The following is a 17426-nucleotide window of genomic DNA, read 5'->3' as shown; positions in this document are numbered from 1 at the left end:
CCCCGCGGTGTGGCTGGTAATGGCTGATTTTCCCCAGAGTCAAGCCACACTATGACCTGTGGCAAACGACAAACTTGCGCCTCAGGCAGCCACACATGGGATCAAATCACATGCCATCGGCATCCGATTCACATGGGAACGGCGGACCCAGACATCCATTTCCGGGGTTCGCCAATCACGCCTCTCCCTTCTGTGGGGCCATGTTTTCTCCAGTGTATACTCTGGGGAGCCGAGGGACAGCGAGGGCAGCACCGGGGAAAGGGTTCCAGTCCGCAGGGAGTCCCAAACAAAGACCCGAGCCCCGACTCGCATACGTACCGATCTAGCCTGTTGAAGGAACCAACAAAGACCGAAAGCATCGTCCGAAGGAACGTGTGACCCCCAGTCATGGCCGTTGGCGACATTCTCTCCCTTCTCACCGACGCCGAGTAATCCCAATAACCCCGCCTCCCCGTCTCCGCGATAACCCAACCGACGAACGACTCGATCCGGGACGAATGCGCTGACGAACTCGATCCCTGACGCGGACGATCATAACCCCAGTCCTAAGCTACTGGTGACGAGGCGCGGCGTGTCCTGCCAACGACGAACTATCCCGCGACAACATCCCCCATCCTCTCTCATCTTCACCCGTCGAACCCCGGTATACCCATTCCCAAGAAATATCCTTGGCGGGGCGCAACGCATCGCCCGCGATGGCCGCTCAATCCAAAGTGTCCCTCATCGGGATCCCCTCGAACCGCACCATCACCAACCTCGTCCTCCAGCTGACCCAGCTCTACCTCGCCAACCGCTCGCGCATCTCCCGCGCCGTCTGGATCACCCTCTTCGTCGCTCTCGCGAACCGCATCCGCCATGCCATCTCGGAACAGAAGGCCGCGTCGGCGCGCGAGGCCGCCGCCCGCGAGACCCGCGCCACCGTTGCCGTGCCGGACGAGGACGTCACCAAGAAGCGCAAAAAGGTCGAGCTGAACCGCGAGTTCTTCCGCTCGCTCATGCGCCTGCTCAAGATTGTCATACCCGGATGGAGGAGCAAGGAGGCGCGCCTGCTCATCAGCCACTCCTTCTTCCTGGTGGTGAGGACGTTGATCAGTCTCAAGGTCGCCGCGATGGACGGCGCCATCGTCAAGAGTCTGGTCAAGGGTAACGGGAGGGAGTTTCTGACGCAGATTGTGTGGTGGATGCTGATCGCCATCCCCGCGACGTTTACGAATTCAATGGTTTGTCCACGACGCTTTGCGGGCCCCAAATGATGAAGATGCTAATACGGCGACGCAGCTTTCCTACCACCAAGCAGAGCTGTCGCTCAAGTACCGGACACGGTTGACGCAGCACATCCACGATAAGTACCTCTCCAAATTGACTTTCTATGGCATCTCCGCCCTCGACGACCGGATAAACAACCCCGATCAATTGATCGCCGTCGACGTCGCCAAGTTCTCCAACAGCTTAGCCGAGCTCTACAGTAACCTGGCGAAGCCGATCCTGGATATGGTAACTAACCCCCCCTTTCCGTCCCTTCCCTCTCTCTGTCCAACCGCTGACCACCACTCAGACCATCTACACCCATTCGCTATCCCGCAGCGTCGGTGGCGAGGGAGTCGTCACCATGGCCCTCCTCGTCCAGCTCTCCGCCAACGTCATGCGCGCACTCACGCCGCCTTTCGGCAAATACGTCGCCGACGAGGCCCGTCTCGAGGGCGAGTTCCGCTTCCAGCACTCGCGCCTGATTGACCATTCGGAAGAGGTCGCGCTCTACCACGGCCATGAAGCCGAGAAGGACACCCTCGACAAGGGCTACTTCACCCTCATCAAGCACGTCAACTACATCCTCCGGCGCCGCTTCTACCACGGCTTCATGGAGGACTTTGTCATCAAGTACTTCTGGGGTGCCCTCGGCCTGCTCCTCTGCTCCGTGCCTGTCTTCGTCAAGATGCCCGGGCACATCTCCATGAACATGGGCGACCGCACAGAGAGTTTCGTCACGAACCGACGCATGCTGCTGTCCGCGTCCGACGCTTTCGGGCGCATCATGTTCTCGTACCGCGAGATCATGGAGCTGGCGGGCTACACGTCTCGCGTCGACTCCCTCCTTGAGGTCATGAACGACATCCGCGCCGGCCGCTTCGAGAAGAAGCTCGTGTCCAGCTCGGGAACCGAGAACAACGAGGCCGTCCTCAAGGGCCGCGGTACCGTCGTCGAGAGCAAGGACATTGAGTTTATCAACGTGTAAGTGCCCGCAACCCCATACCCACTCATGGAAGAAACTAACCCGAGCAAGCCCCATCATCTCCCCCAACGGCGACGTCCTGATCAAGGCCCTCTCCTTTTCCCTCAAGCAAGGCGACCACCTCCTCGTCGTCGGCCCCAACGGCTGCGGCAAGTCGTCCCTCTTCCGCATCCTGGGCGGCCTCTGGCCCGTCTACGGCGGCACCGTCTACAAGCCCCCATTCTCCGACATCTTCTACATCCCGCAGCGGCCTTACCTCTCCCGCGGCTCCCTCCGCACGCAAATCACCTACCCAGACTCCCTCCGCCAGATGCGCGCCAAGGGCGTCACCGACGCCGACCTCCTCTCCATCCTGACCCTCCTCGGCCTCGAGCACCTCCCGGGTCTCTATGACGCCGGCTGGGACGCCGAGGCCGAGTGGCGCGACGTCCTCTCGGGCGGCCTGCAGCAGCGCGTCGCCATGGCCCGTCTCTTCTACCACCGCCCGCGGTACGCCATCCTCGACGAGTGCACCTCGAGCGTCACCCTCGAAACGGAGAAGGTCATGTACGACAACGCAAAGGCCCTCGGCATCACCCTCATGACCGTCAGCCATCGCCGCAGCTTGTGGAAGTACCACAGCCGCATCCTGCAGTTCGACGGCCAGGGCAACTACGTCTTCACCAAGCTCGACGCCGACCGCCGCCTCAAGCTCGAGGACGAGAAGGAGGACCTCGAGGTCCTCCTGCGCCAGGTGCCCGAGATCGAGAGACGTATCGCCGAGCTGACGGCTGCGTAAGCGAGCGAAAAGAAAACAGTCGCGGCGGCTGCTGGGCAAGGGAGAGAAGAGGGGCGTTGTTACTTACGAAGGCACGGGTCCAAGGAAAAAAACACGAACCTGCGTAGTATTTACAGGGCCCGCCTATAAGAGGCTCGAGTGGGAGAAGGGAAACGGAGGGAAAGGGGGTATCATCAGCATGATTTCATTGATTTACGGAAAGCCGCAATTTGTACATAGTATAGAACGCACGACGACACACACACACTGGATCTGGCGTAGAACTGGCCCGGCAATCGAAAGACTTTAATGTTACACTTTCATTTTTCATCCCTGGTTAGGCCTGTGAACGAGCAACCCCCCCCCCCCCCCCCCCCTCCCCGCCTGTACGCACACGGTATGGCTGCGCCCAATCCTCAACACCCTCGCAGAAAGAAAACCAAATATTACAATGCTACCCGGCCTCGCAAAGGGTCACCATAACTCAGTCTGCTCGGTATCATTTCCTGTTCTCCAACGCAAATATCAAACTGCTTTGGGTCGCTCACCTCACGCTGTGCAGATGCGAGGTATCAAACCTGTCCTCCGCTCGCCATATTCCAATAATATCCCATCAGACGACTTCAAACCCTTCCCGCCAAGCCCTGCTACAAGACCTAAAGCCCTTCACGGCCCTGGTGTTCAGCCGTAGGGGTTGTTTCGGATGGAGACGGCAGTCACCGCTATGTATGCCGTCCTCAAGCAGCAAGATACGCTCGCTATCTGCCTAGCACTCGCAGCAGACCTCTTGTTGACATCTCGAACCTTGGGCTTGTCCGTCCGAGTAAGAAACTTTCCGCTGCCTTGCCTCCGCTAGAAACGGGAAAAGGTCTCTCTCTGGCTGGCTGCCGACTACACTAGAGACGCAATGCCTCGGCACCGGACGCTGTGCGTCTGTTCCCAGGTAGTGTAACAGCCCCAGCAGAATTCGTAGCGGCACTTGATGCCTATGATAATGTGAGCATAGGTTTGCGCCAGGTTACAGTGTAGCACCATTCCAGGGACAGGAACGAGGCGACTACGCAAAAGGGATGAAGTGTTCACTTACATGTCATGTGCGAGCTGTTTAATGGGCGTTAGCATACATGGGTTTGCTCAAGAAAAATATCTCGAAAAGAGACTCACCAACCAGAGTTCTTCTCAATGGCCCAACCACATCCAGGGCACGGTTTTGTCGTTTGGTCCACAGTTATCCGACTCTGTTCTTCTTCAGCTTTGCGCCGGGCAGCAACTTTCCTGGCTAGGGCCACTGCTCTGCGTGCCCGTTCCCTTTCGTCGCGTTCCTTGCTCTCACGTTCATGTACCTCTGCCTGCTGCTCCGCCATGAGGCCCTGGGCCACGGCGCGGTCGGCATCCTCCAGGGCCTGTCTCGCCGAGTCCAGTTCCTCGTATTCCATCTCGATACGGGAGCGAAAGTTCTCGGGATCTCGTAGCAACGCATCATATTCCTCGCATGTCAGATTTTCGTGCCACACGACGTTGTGATTAAAGCAAGAGCGCTGGCCGCAGTGTAAGCAAGTCACCTTGGGCTGACCTTCCACGTCGTGGAGCTGACCGGAGCCGCAGTTTGCTGTGCACCAGATAAATCTATCGGCCTCGGCCATGGCCGCTCGGAGGGCCAGAGCCTCGTACCTGATGACCCGTCAGAAGACGATGCTCGCTGTTGGGAAGTGTAACTCTGGCAGACTTACCGGGCAAAGGTTTCCTCATCTGCGTACTTCTGAATGTCGACGTATTCCAGAAGCTCGCGACACTCTGGACACCGAATGTCTGTCCACAGCTTGCTGTTGAAGTCTGATTTGATGGACATCTGCAGACACTCTAAGCACGCCTCGGGTGGGTGCGTACACGTAGGCGTAATACTTAGGACAGGGAAAGATGATGAACCCCTTGTCTCGGCGCAAATGGGACATTCTCTCGAACCTCCAACATCATTGAAGGGAAGTCTCTGTCGCGTAACGACGACATCTGTGGTGTCTGTTGCCTTGTGATATCTTTGGCCGAAGCTACTCCTTATTAGCCTTCACAGAAACGCAAAAACTCTGAGAATGAAAGCATTTGATAGTCACAGTTCCGAAAGTAAGCATTCTGTAAGAGGAAAGCGTATCTGATTTTGTCCTAGACCAGAGGGGACTCGCCCACCTGAAGTCATCAGCTCCGAGATCAGCAGAGCGCGATCCGGAACCCGAGTCCTGGCTGCGCAAAAAGGCGACCGTCATGGCCTGTTCCTTCTGCTCGAGGAGAGCCATATACGGGTTGTTTGAGGTCAACGAGGCCAGTCTCGAGTTGGACCTGGGCCTTGAAGCAGGCGATTGAATGGGTGGCGTGCTAGCGGCGGTGCTAGTAGTGTCCCCCGTGTTCTGCGGCGAGAAGGGCGCGATATCAATGTCGGCAAGAATCGACGCCGGCGTGGGGAGGAGATAGCCCCTTTGCCGCGGCTGAGACAAGGCAAACGAAGCCGCCGTCTCTGTCTCTGACGGAGTCGCCTTGGGTGCCGGTATGGGTAAGTCAAAGTCGGCCATGATCTCGGCGCTAATACCGCGGTAGTAATGATTACGTCGCGGGGGCTCCCGGGAGGGTCCGGAGAGTTGATCCTGGGGAGGGGGTGTCACCTGCGTCGAGGGCTGTTCCTCCTCTACCATATTCTCTACGTCGATGGCCATTTCCCAGTCATACTCGGGGGGTGCAGTATCGAACCCTTCGTCGCTGAAACTCCCCATCAGGGAGGAGTTGGCAATGGAATGATAGCTAGGCGGCAGCCCGGCGTTGGGAGGGGCGAACATTCTGGTCAAAGAGGCAGAATCGACGGGGGGAGCATATCTCGGGCCCGAAATGAGAATGCGTCGTTCTTTGGCTGTTGCAGTTGGTCCCCGGTTACTGATCCTGCTCAAGAAGTTGATGTTATTGTCGGGCCGACTAATGATGGGCTAAGAATACCGTTGACAGGCAAGTCGTCAGTATGCAGGGAGGACGTCAAAGGGTTTGTCAAGTAGCATGGTATAAGTCCGGTCAGGGACTCCAATTCGAGAGTGTCAAGGTTGCGAGATGAGGCAGGTTGATCCTCATCAGCGTTCGTAGGTGACCGCTCCCGCATGCGGACAGGGACCAGCGAAGAGGAGACACAGACAGTCGGGGTCCAGACTCTGTCCTTCGTTGATCGTGCTGGAAGTTGCCAGGGAGTTCGTGCTTACGTGCGTCAAACATGGCGAGGTTCGGCACGCTCGCTAGGGTATCCCAGCCTTTATGCTTGGAGTGGTTACTCGGACCTTTAACCTTGCATCGGCCGTTCGAGCATACGACTGATGCATCCAAGCCGCAGGCCAAAGAAGTGTTGCGTACACTGAGTGGATGAAGCAGTATATTAGGGTGCTGTGCCAACGAGAAGGGATGGCCCGATGGCCGAGGGATGAGTTGGCCTCATCTTGGGATGTTCCGCAGTCTGTGTTGGACAAGAATGGCAGTGTTGTTTGTCTGAGAGAAGGCGAGGCGCTGGCGCCCGACGCATGCTTCGAAGTGGTTCTAGACTGAGGCGCCGGCTCTATCATGCAAGGAGTAACATGGACTCTGTGAGGCGGGTTGTAGTGCAGCTTGGCTTGCTTTGCTACGCGATGCCATGCTCTCTTTCAGGACGATGGCGGCCAAGGCATTAGAGTCAACGAACAGGAGGATCATGGGGCGAGGCTGGACAGGTCAACTTTGGGCCATGGAGGCAAAAATGGTTCCAGGTCTAAGTCCGAGTCGTTCATGCAATGGAAGGAACGGACCTGCAAATGCAAGGGAAAAGGAAGAGGAAGGAGCTTTTGGCGGAGGTACGTATCTCGGCAGGGGCCTCCCTTGACTAAAGTTTATCGCTGTCGCCCGCCGTTAGGTTAGCGGCATCTCCACTGGAAAGAAATCTGGCTTGATTAGCACCACCAGTGGCTTCGGCTTACACCAACAATCCAGGCCATATGTTGAGATGCAGTAGGAAAGCTTGTATAAGTGAGATCTCATCCATATTCGTTTCATCTGCCATTGGAGCCTTGCCATCCCGCGATGAGTATGCTACCAGCTAATCTGCATGACATACGTGTCATGTCCTAACCACATGCGCAAAGTCTCGTAACGAAATTGTAACCTCCTAGATAGTTACTGGGAAAGTAAACCAGCCTGCGTAGGAACCTAGCCCCCCCAGCGGAAAGTTGCCCACCCGCCCGCCTCTTGCCTTTCACGATCGCTCCTAGCACAATAGAGATGGTACAACAGCGTGCGGTCGCCGCTCTCATGGAACTTGATCCGCTTCTCCTGCGGACCCCACGCTACCAGCATCTGCTGTCGTCGTACCGTCTGCGGCTCCTTGATCGAGTCGTTTCGGCCAATCTGTCGCATATAAAGCGCCGGAGCAAGAGTGCAGACGTTGAACATGTGGTGGCAAAGTTCCATCTTTGAAGGTGGCGGGTCCATCTTGGCAAAGTTGACAGCCTTGCGGTTCTGGAGCACGTTCTTGCAATCGAGGTCTACTAGATTGTCAAAGAAGTCGGGTGACGTCTCTATTTCCCCGTCGGGGCCGCATATGATGTACGGGTTGATATCGAAGTAGAAGTGGTTTGTTGACACTTGCATCTTTTCGTATAGCTGCATCGCCGGCTTGATGCAGTGGTTTCCAAAGCTATTCAAAAACCACTCCGTCTTCTCCCTCCTGCAAAGTATCCTGAAAATGCTCGCGAGCTCCTCGGTTAGTTCCCGCGCTTTCTTGTCCCTGCAGCTCTTAAAGTCTCGTGAGCTCAGGATGGCATTGTATGCCTCGGCAGTCCAGGTTCGAATCGCGAAAAGATCTGTGTAGTGGGTTAACCCCAATCCCCAGGTGCAAGAGATGCTTCCTACCTCGCTTAGGCTCCACCTGGTACTGTAGGGCCGTCTCCACGAAGCTGAGTACTTCCACGTAGTCCGCAATCGAGCCGTAGAGAGCTTTTTGAAAGATGTTGTCGTTGAGGAATCTCATGATGATGGCAACAACGATATCCTCGTCCGTCTCTGGAAACGTGGAACCTCTAACCAAATCCGGGTACATGTGTATGGCTCGCTTCAAACGGAGGGCATCGGTGGGCTTCCGCCGGGCATTCGTGAGAATGTCCTCGACACCCTGGTTGTAGTCATCGAGGATAGGGTCCATGAATTTGGACACCCAGTCGGTGATGCCTTCAACGAGATCGTCATATTCCTGCACCCCTTTTAGAGATGATCGATAGCAGAGCACAAGAAACTGCACTTACGCGTCCGACTTCTTCGGGCGTGATCTCCTTACGGTAGGGTTGCAGGCTGAAGATGTGAGATTGCGCATCTCTAAGCTGCTCCTTCAACGTTGAGTTCTCTGTTTTGAGCTGTTTGAGCTTGGGGGCCGACGAATCTTCGTCCGTTTCCATCTCGTCAACGGCGGAGCTCATGTCGGCCTTGATCTCGCCAATCCGTTGCTCCGCACGCTCTGCCTTTTCCTCGGCGATTTCGGCCCGTGCCGTCGTCGATTCGAGTTGGCGTCGAAGTTCCTCAATCTCCTTTTGCAGGGCCTGCCCATGTCTACTGTCCATGTCGTGTCCTCCACCGCTGGCTCGGAAGGCAGGGATATTGTTGAAGGGTTCTTTTGGGGGCGGAGAAACATCAGCCTCGAGATCAATGAGGTCGCATTCGGCCAATTTGGACGACTTGGTGGCTGAAGCAGTGTGTTGGGATTGATGAGGATGGTAGGGAGCAGGATAGTTGTGAAAGCGGGTGGCAACAAGGCCTCTCGGCAGAGGTTGCCTTGGTCCCTTGCTCTGTATGCCATGCTGCTCCGGAACTGACACCTCAATCTTTGCGAACCCCATATCGTGAGATTGGAAACTGACGGATGGACTGACCGGCTCGGTGGTGATGGTTACTTAGTTGTTGTAGACTGGCCTGTAGCGAGGTCTCATTTTGTCGAGGATGGTAGATGAGACGTCACTGCTGAGGGGATTCTTCTCTGGCACGAGCGTTATGCGGCCCTCGCGGCACTGTGTTCAGGTATGCCACAATCGTTTGGTGTCTTCCATGATGTCGACGGAAGATTCTAGGCAGCGGGATCGACAGAGCGGAGACTGGACGACCAGAGCGAGGTCCGAGAGGTATGAGAGCGCAGGCATGTGCGGACAAAATGTACATGGTAGGGAAACGAACGTTATGCACAAAGGAAAAATGTTTGAAGCGCGTCGTGCGATACTTCATGCCTTGGTTTGCTGTGTTAAAGTCTCCGGGACGGGACCTTCACAGCCGCACTGGGCATGTGATGGAGGCCTGGTGCGGGTCAATGGACCCCGGGACGCCGGAAGCCAGGCAAAGCCTATGGGGAAACCCAAGCTTGTCATGTCAACATCCGCCTGTTTCTCTCGCTAATATTTGTACCCATCACGATCGCGGACACATCGGCTTTTGGTGCTAAGGCAGTTCCCTCCCTTACCTGATATATCTGCCTTGTAGTCTTTGGGTTTGCTTGGAGGGGGGACATCGCAAGGCAAGTCTTGTTGTTTGCCTAGAGAACATTGACCCACCTGGCGCGGTCAGACGAGGCATAATATTGCCCTATCTCAGCTTGATCTATCCGGCCGTGCCAGTCTGAGGTGTGTATCTTCCAGTTCGACAGATGCCCACGCAGACCATCGAGGAGTTCAACCTGTAGGAAAGGCAATGTTCGTTCGGCGGGACCTGCGAGTACTATTGTTCCTGGCCCATTCCTCTCTTGCCACCCATGCTTGATTTTGATTGACTTGGGTGTACTTACTTATGCGTAACTCAAAGGTCTCAGACGCCTAAGATTTCCATGTCTCGCTCGGGCGCAGGTCCCGCCCCCATGATACCGGGCGGACACCGGCGTCTAGGCGATGGACACTTCAGATTCCCACGGACTGCATGATGCTCAAGCGGGATATTCATACTCGGTGACTTTAGTGCTTGAAATCGATCGTCGGTCGCCGTTGCCATCTCTTCAATATGGCATTTCGCTCTTTCCACGTTACTCCCTCGTCCCTCGCCGCAAGAGGAGAAGGCCACCTTCCCTATTGGCCAACCTGGGTGCCGCAGAACAGGGAATGGAATTCCCAAGTACTTGTACCTGCCTTGTTGTGCAGTGTAACACAAGCACCTAGGTACCAGCTACCATGTCCGGCCAGCCGCCTCCTTCCTCTCTCAGAACCTATGTGCCCACCCGTTCATGTAGACTGGCAGGTATTACTTACCTCTCTACCTGTGCATACCTTCCTTGCTTCCTCGAGGTTCGTTCGAGGTGGACAAGGTTCAGCCGATGCTCCTTGAAGCCTCGCACCACCAAACGTTCATGTCTACACAAGCTTCCTCCATTGAAGCTAGGCATGCTCTCCTCGTTGCTTTGGTCTGCCGACCTGATGTTGATATCAGGCATTGCATTTCAACTGGATAAGGCAGTCTGGACAGCATCTTGTCTTGCTTCCACCTTTTTCTCTCTTCACCTCGTCGGCGCCACTGCTTCTGTCTTGTCTCCCAGCATCACGTCTCCCTCCTCCGGCTTCCGCTTTTTCTTGGTTCGAGGCGCATTTCATCACGTCGAGCCCAGTTTTGTTTTCTTTGTGAGAACAAGAATAATCAGGGTGTTAACGTCGATAGTTATCTCTGTGTGTTCTTGCCTTGCTTTGCTATTTACTTTTCTTGGAAACTTTGGCCTACATACGTTTTGCGTAATACCTTGGGTGTCGGCGCTTTATCAATTTCTTCTTTTTCTTCCTCTCTATTACCCACCCCTAACTCCTCTATATAACCAAGCCATGTCATCATCTTCCAAGATGGAAGACTTTGGGAAGCTCTCGGTGAGCGAGCGCAAGATCGTCGTCGGTATTGACTTTGGAACAACATATTCTGGCGTCGCTTGGGCTGAGACCCAGCGTCCCGATCGACGGACCGCAATCACTACATGGCCCATCAGCAGAAATGTCCTTGAAGGCGAATCTTCCGACAAGGTCCCAACCAAGCTCAGATATGTTGGCGACGAGGTTCAGTGGGGTTTCTCCATCCCCATCACCGCACCTCAGGATGAAGTCATTGAGTGGTTCAAGCTGTGAGTGTCTCCTGTCTTTGTCCACGTCTAATTTCACTGTCCTTCAGGGTAAAATGACCAGTTAGAATCATTTAGCTTACATCGTACCAGGGACCTCGATCCCTCTCTCCAGAGCATGGGTCAAGCCGTCTCTGCAGAGGGCAGGGGAGGTCGAAATGTAGACAAATTGGTGACTGACTACATCTCGGCTCTCGGTACCCACTTAAGATATACCCTGAGAGAGAAACTTGGCGAGCAAGTCGTTAAGACCACTCCTCTCGAGTTCGTCGTCACCGTCCCTGCCATCTGGTCGGACCTCGCCAAGGATAAGACCAGGCAGGCCTGCCAAAAAGCCACGGGTCTGACTGCCGCCGCTCCTATTCACCTAGTTTCGGAACCTGAGGCCGCTGCCATCTATGCTCTTCACGGCCTAGATCCGCACGGCCTCAATGTTGACGACACTGTTGTAGTTGTTGATGCGGGGGGTGGTACCGTTGACTTGATATCCTACACCATCACAAGTCTGAAGCCCATCCTCGAGGTTCAAGAAGCCGCTCCGGGGTCCGGCGCTTTGTGCGGTTCCACCTTCCTCAACATGCGATTTGCCAAGTTCTTAAAGGCAAAGCTTGGAAAAGAAGACGGCTTCGACGACGATATCATGGCCGAGGCCATGGAACAGTTCGAGAAGAAGGTCAGTTTCCGACCAATCAATACTTGGTCTATCGTTTGTACTCATCTTCTACAGGTCAAGCGACAATTTACCCTCGGCGCTGCCCCTGATGACACCTACACTATTCCTGTGGGAGGCTTGGGGAACAACAAGGAGCTAGGGATCAGCCGTGGCCGATTTTCCTTGAAGGCTTCAGATCTCCAGACGATTTTCGAACCTGTTGTGCTTGAATGCATCAAACTTGTCAAGGACCAGATCACTGCCAGCAATGTCCCAATTCGTGCCGTCCTCCTGGTTGGCGGGTTCGGGGCCTCTAACTACCTCAAGGAGCGTTTGCGCAACGCCATCGACAAGAGCATCCAGATCATGCAGCCACCAAATGCATGGCAAGCCGTGGTCCAGGGAGCTGTCATGAAGGGTCTAGCGCAAGTGTCCCCCGAGCACCTTACGCAAGTTAGGATCCAGAACCGGAAGGCTCGAAAGCATTACGGAACCGAATGGCGTACCAAGTATGATGTCAAGCTTCACAAGAATTTGGAACAGAAGCGGCACTGGTGCGGCCTCGATGGTTGCTATAAGGTGTACACCATGGAGTGGTTCATCCAACGCGGCGATAATGTCTCCGAGAACGAGCCCTTTTACACATCTTTTGTGTGGACGGGTTTGGTAAGTCAGGGTCGAATCAAGAAGATTAAGATGGATATCTATGCCGACCGAACTCCACGATCCGCCCCCGTCGCTCGCGATGACAACGTTTCCATGCTAGTACACATAGAAGCTGATGTCAGCCATATCCCGGAGAATATGCTTGCCCGTCGCCGGGGCCTTGATGGACAATGGTATTATGAGCTGAACTGCAAAATCGAGGCGGTTTATCTATCCGCTTCAACTGCGTATACCTTGATATATAACAGTAAGTCGCTTCACATACGCTGATCTCGCATCTCATTACTTACTAACTGGCAACAGACCAGCGGTACAGCACTGTTACTGCCGAATATGTCTGATACTGGCAAGCGCTGAGTTAAGTAGGAATAGCATAGGGGCTTTTGTGCTGGGTATGATGTCGTGGGGGTAAAGCAAACAATAGGGTAAGCGCGTCATACATGGTCGATTCTTGTATGTATCGCAGTTGAAGGCTGTTAATTACATGGATTTGTAACATGCACCAAACTTCATCAGAGATGTGCTTTCCTTTATGTCAACCAACTATCCCGAGCGAAGAGATGATCCGCATACCCTTGAGCAGAACAGAGAAAGGGGTAGCCATGTCCAGAACTGACATGCAACGGAGCAGGAGGTTGTGAGATGTCGCTGATTCCCGTGGGAGTAGACACCGTTAGGTATGACGTAAACGCAGAGGATTTACTCAGGAAATCAAGAAGCCCACCAAGCTGCTCGTGTAAAGTTTCAAGGGTGCAGGAAGCCCACGTTCAGTACTTGAGGTCCAACTTCTGTACCATATGAGACTGGGGCAAAACATGCCAGTAGTTGATACCATGATAACGGAGAAAAGCACAAGTTGCACTTTCCGAATACATATCCGCCGGGTGAAGAATAGCGTCACATCCCATTATCCACATCAAGAACAACTAAGAAACAGTCTCCTCTGTCCATCGTGAATGGATAAGATATTTCCAGGTCGTTTGCCAACCATGGAAGCGCAGCCTAAGTTTTGAATCTCAACATTCAGTATGCCCCTTCCCTTTTGGCCCACTTCGGCTGCGGCGCAGGCTCAACCTTTCCAAAGCCAGTCGCGCTGACCATGCCGACCTCCCACTTAAGACCCTCGATCTTGGCGCCGCCCTCCTCCATGGCCCATAGAGTGATGCCGAGGTGGTTTGGACCCTGGTAGTTGAGGATGCCCTCGGGCACGGGAAATCGAGTTTGCGGCCCGATATGGTGCACGAACTTGCCAAACTGGTACCCGTTGACGAATATCTGGGCGCGGTAGGCGGACTCAGTGGTGTTGGCAAACGTCAAGGACAGGGGGATGTCGAAGCCGGCGGGGAGGTCGAGGTCGAACGTCGTCGAGTAGTAGGCGATGCCGGCTGTCTCGATCCCAACAGTGGGACCCTTGCTGGCCTCCCAGGACTGCGAGGGGGGCTCGGGCCAGTGATACCCCTGACGCTCGGCGAAAAGGCCGCCTTCGTTGAGGGGGCCGCGCTCCTTGTCGGTGTAGTCCTCGCCGCCGAGGTTGCCGGTGATCTTCCACCTGATGTCGGACATCTCGTGGCCCGAGAGTCCGTAGTCGAGGATGCCGCGGGGGTTCTTCTGCTGCTCCTCGCCGACGACCCAGTTTCCGTTTAGGCCCATGTGGTCGACGGCGACCGTGAAGACATATTCTCTGTCCTTGGTCAGCTTGGGCAGCGCGAAGGTGCTGTTGCGGCCGGGCGTGACGGCGTCCCCAACCCAAGAGCCGATGAACTCGCCGTCCAACCAGACAGAGGCTCCGTATGCGTTCCCCCCCTGCGTCGTGACGTTGAAGATCGACTCCTCGCCGTTAGCTTTGAAACGGCCGCGGTACAGCAGCGAGCCGGTGTGGTATCCGTAATCGCCCCCGTACAAGCTGACAGGCGTCTTGAGCGGGTGGGCGGTGTTGTACGTCTCTTCCAGGTCGGCGTCGGCCCAAAGCTCGTCCGAGTAGCCGGGTTTGATCTCGGGCAGGCTGTCGATGTACCTCCAGCTCATCCGGCTCAGGCAAGGAAGCTTTATCTCGGGGACAGCGAAATCGACAGTCGCGGTGACGACGCCGTGTTCGTTCTGCTCAAAGTCGAGAGACTTGCCGTTGAAGGTCAAGCTCTTGAGCGGGGTCGGGACGCCACCGATGACCTCGATCGTGGTGGTGCTGTTGACGTCGCCGGAGAAGCCCAGAGAGTCGCCGCCGACTGCAACGTTGCGGATGAGGTAGCCGGCCTTGACAATCACGTCGCAGGTGGCGAAGTCGCCGACTGCCGGGGGGACCCAGAAGTTGTAGGCCTCGTTGCGGGCTAAGGGCGTGTTAGTCACACAGTCAATACATCTTTGATTCTTGTTGGTGACACACTCAAAAGATAGACGTAGAGGTTGGACTGCACGCGAACAACCTTGCGCTCGTCCGAAACAGCCCATCCGAGGACGGTGTAGCCGTCTTTCTGCTCGATGGAGACATCGGAGCCCTCAATGACGTTCTCGTCGGTCACATCGGCCTCCTCGCCCTCGACGGCTAATTCGTGATGTTCGCCGGGGCCGCCGTAGACAACAAGGACGGTCTTGTTCTCGTACTTCTTCCTAAACATAACTGGCATAAGCAGAAAGGCCTTCGGCCAATACGGTTTACGGGGATCACCAACCAGGTGAAGATTTCGGCCGTGGAATATACCAGATTCTTGTCGCCGACGGGGTAGTCGCTGACGTGGATTTTGGAGTCTCTCCTGGTCAAATAGAGGCTGTCGCTGAGCTGGGGCACTTCGAGTTCCCCGTAGCCAACAGTTTTTACTTTCAGCTTGTAAGACACTGTCTCAAGGGACTCGTATTGGGTGTGTCTGATATGACGTGAGCAGGCGTCTACGAGTAGGCAACACCGGTAACGGACCTTGCAATGTAGAACTTGGTCGAGTTGGTCGTAGCAGGGGTGACGGTGATTGCGTCGTTGTTCGTCCATTCGAGAGAAGAGTTGTGTCGGTCAGCCACAAGATAGGCGGGGGAAACGTGAAGGAAATTGGACTGTAGCTTGGTCTCGCTGTACTTCTCACGGTTGACGAGGCGCTCCTCGCTGATTTGTGCTCCATAGTCATAAGAAGTGTAGCCGTCAGAGTGGCCAAGGTTGCCCCAGTTGGTACCACCCCAAGTCTATCCAGAGTCAGACAGGCACAACGAATCCAACCGACATGCTCAACTAACCATGTAGATGTTGAAGATGGTGACGCCAGCGGCGTAGTTGTTCTTGTAAAGAACACGCTCAAACTCGTGATTCAGGAGTGCTGCGCAGTATTCAAACCCGGCACCGCCCCACGGCTGGAAACCACCGCCTTGGAACTACAAGCGATTAGTACCATGTTTTGGGTGATGCAACTGATCCAATCAGTACCTCGACGATGGTATACGGGGTCGTCGGTGCAAGCTTGTTGTTAGTGGCAAGCCAATCAGTTGGAAGGCCGTTCGCGGGCCAAACAGTGGGATTCCAGCAGTCAAAGCCCAGGGGGTAGGCATCGTGGCCGTAAATGTCGACTTTGGCCGGGGTCAAGGCAGTGATGGCCCCAAGCTGCCAGGCTTCGTTATTGACGTAAGGGACGACGACGCCCTGGCTACGGAACTGGTTGTCGACGAATTTCCAATAGTCGTAGTCCGGGAACGGGTACGGGTCGATGGCTGCATTGTACTCATTCTCCATTTGGAAGAGGACGACAGGGCCGCCATTGGTGATCTGCGCTTTGGCAATGATGCTGCCAAGGGTAGCTGTGTAGCTGGGATTTTGTTTCTTCAGTCAGCGGATGCCTTACGGTATAGCCCTTCTCTTCTCTTACTTTTCACTGGCCTCAAGGTAGGCCTCGTCGTTGCTTCGCAGGACTCCCTGGACTCGTTGAAGCCAACCTGGAAAGCCACCTCCGCTGACTTCGGCATTTATGTACGGCCCAGGACGCTGAAGGAAACATTAAATCGTCGTTATACCCGCATTCTGTTGACTATGGGGCTCACGGCAAATAGGTAAAGACCAGCTTTCTGGGCGGCTTCAAAGAGCGGCTCGAGAGCGAAAATGCCCTCGGCGCGGACCTCTCCCGGCTTGGCCTCGAGCAGCCCCCAGTTCACGTAGAACGAAACGGAGTTGTATCCGGCGGCCTTGATCTTTTGGAGGATGTCAAGCCAGAGGGACGGAACGGGCATCCTATTGCCGGCCGTTAATGTCTATTTGGAGCAGTGCAGTCCAGAATGATAGATTTACCTGAACGCATGGAACTCGGCACTGAAAATCATCAGCCTCTTGCCGTTGATGAACAAACTCTTGTCATCCCAAGTAACCTATGTTATGTTAGAAGATTGTCCTTGCCTTGAGATGAGCCAAGGTTCAAGTCGGATAATACTCAATTTGAACCCCCACTGTCCGGGGTACTTACGATGTCTTGCTGTCTTCCATTGAGAAGCTTGATGCCTGCATCGATGGACCTGGCACCGACACCGTCGAACCAGGCCAGAGACAACAGGGCAAGAGCTTTAAGGCGAGATAGTAACATTTTGCTCGAAACAAGATATTACAACCAGAACCCAGTTTCGGTTATATGACGACGCTGTCAATAGAAAATAAGTCTGAACCATCCGGGACTTCCTGGAGCCAGGAACCAGCGTCTTTTTGACATCAACGATATGCACACGATCTTTCCAGGTGTTGGACCGAAACGACACCATCCGCAGGCAGGTCGCCCCATAGCGGCGGAATCATCGGCATTACTGCATCATGAATGGCCGGCGTACATCAGGCACTGCATCGCCTTTTTCCTGCGATCTCACCCCGGCAGGCTTCCCCTCTTTCTACAGCAGTCTACATAGGCACCTGTGCTAATAGGTACATAGAAACAAACGTGAAATGACGTGCAGGATGCGTGCCACTCTTGTACTTGATCGGGTGGGAAGAGAGGGCATTCGTCGGATATCCAACCAAACCCCTGTTCATCCTCCCGGCTCGAAAGCCCCGCGTTTT

At 55.0% G+C, this 17426-nt stretch overlaps 6 protein-coding genes across 6 annotated transcripts; 2 read left to right on the top strand and 4 right to left on the bottom strand.

The window, feature by feature from the left end:
• Positions 1-695: 695 nt before the first annotated feature.
• On the top strand, positions 696-3008 carry GLRG_06818 (ABC transporter transmembrane region 2; the record flags this gene model as incomplete). The annotated part of the gene is made up of 4 exons (XM_008097358.1): positions 696-1220; positions 1279-1494; positions 1556-2229; positions 2282-3008. The coding sequence occupies 4 exons, from the start codon at positions 696-698 to the stop codon at positions 3006-3008; spliced, it is 2142 nt and encodes a 713-aa protein (XP_008095549.1).
• Positions 3009-3878: 870 nt separating this feature from the next.
• Positions 3879-4836, bottom strand: GLRG_06817 (IBR domain-containing protein; the record flags this gene model as incomplete). Its single annotated transcript, XM_008097357.1, has 3 exons — positions 3879-4044; positions 4152-4658; positions 4718-4836. 3 exons carry the CDS (start codon positions 4834-4836, stop codon positions 3879-3881), a joined length of 792 nt encoding a protein of 263 aa, XP_008095548.1.
• Positions 4837-5032: 196 nt separating this feature from the next.
• On the bottom strand, positions 5033-5809 carry GLRG_06816 (uncharacterized protein; the record flags this gene model as incomplete). The annotated part of the gene is made up of 1 exon (XM_008097356.1): positions 5033-5809. One exon carries the CDS (start codon positions 5807-5809, stop codon positions 5033-5035), a length of 777 nt encoding a protein of 258 aa, XP_008095547.1.
• A 1378-nt stretch (positions 5810-7187) lies between these two features.
• Positions 7188-8866, bottom strand: GLRG_06815 (uncharacterized protein; the record flags this gene model as incomplete). Its single annotated transcript, XM_008097355.1, has 3 exons — positions 7188-7840; positions 7890-8226; positions 8279-8866. 3 exons carry the CDS (start codon positions 8864-8866, stop codon positions 7188-7190), a joined length of 1578 nt encoding a protein of 525 aa, XP_008095546.1.
• A 1947-nt stretch (positions 8867-10813) lies between these two features.
• Positions 10814-12759, top strand: GLRG_06814 (uncharacterized protein; the record flags this gene model as incomplete). Its single annotated transcript, XM_008097354.1, has 4 exons — positions 10814-11103; positions 11194-11773; positions 11828-12665; positions 12722-12759. The coding sequence occupies 4 exons, from the start codon at positions 10814-10816 to the stop codon at positions 12757-12759; spliced, it is 1746 nt and encodes a 581-aa protein (XP_008095545.1).
• A 682-nt stretch (positions 12760-13441) lies between these two features.
• Positions 13442-16962, bottom strand: GLRG_06813 (glycosyl hydrolase family 35; the record flags this gene model as incomplete). Its single annotated transcript, XM_008097353.1, has 10 exons — positions 13442-14742; positions 14799-15022; positions 15085-15276; positions 15327-15583; positions 15635-15769; positions 15822-16197; positions 16258-16373; positions 16430-16616; positions 16674-16750; positions 16846-16962. 10 exons carry the CDS (start codon positions 16960-16962, stop codon positions 13442-13444), a joined length of 2982 nt encoding a protein of 993 aa, XP_008095544.1.
• Positions 16963-17426: the final 464 nt, after the last annotated feature.

The sequence above is a fragment of the Colletotrichum graminicola genome (assembly GCF_000149035.1).
Source record: "Colletotrichum graminicola M1.001 genomic scaffold supercont1.26, whole genome shotgun sequence".
NCBI lineage: Eukaryota > Fungi > Ascomycota > Sordariomycetes > Glomerellales > Glomerellaceae > Colletotrichum > Colletotrichum graminicola.
This window is presented reverse-complemented; position numbering and strand designations above follow the sequence as displayed.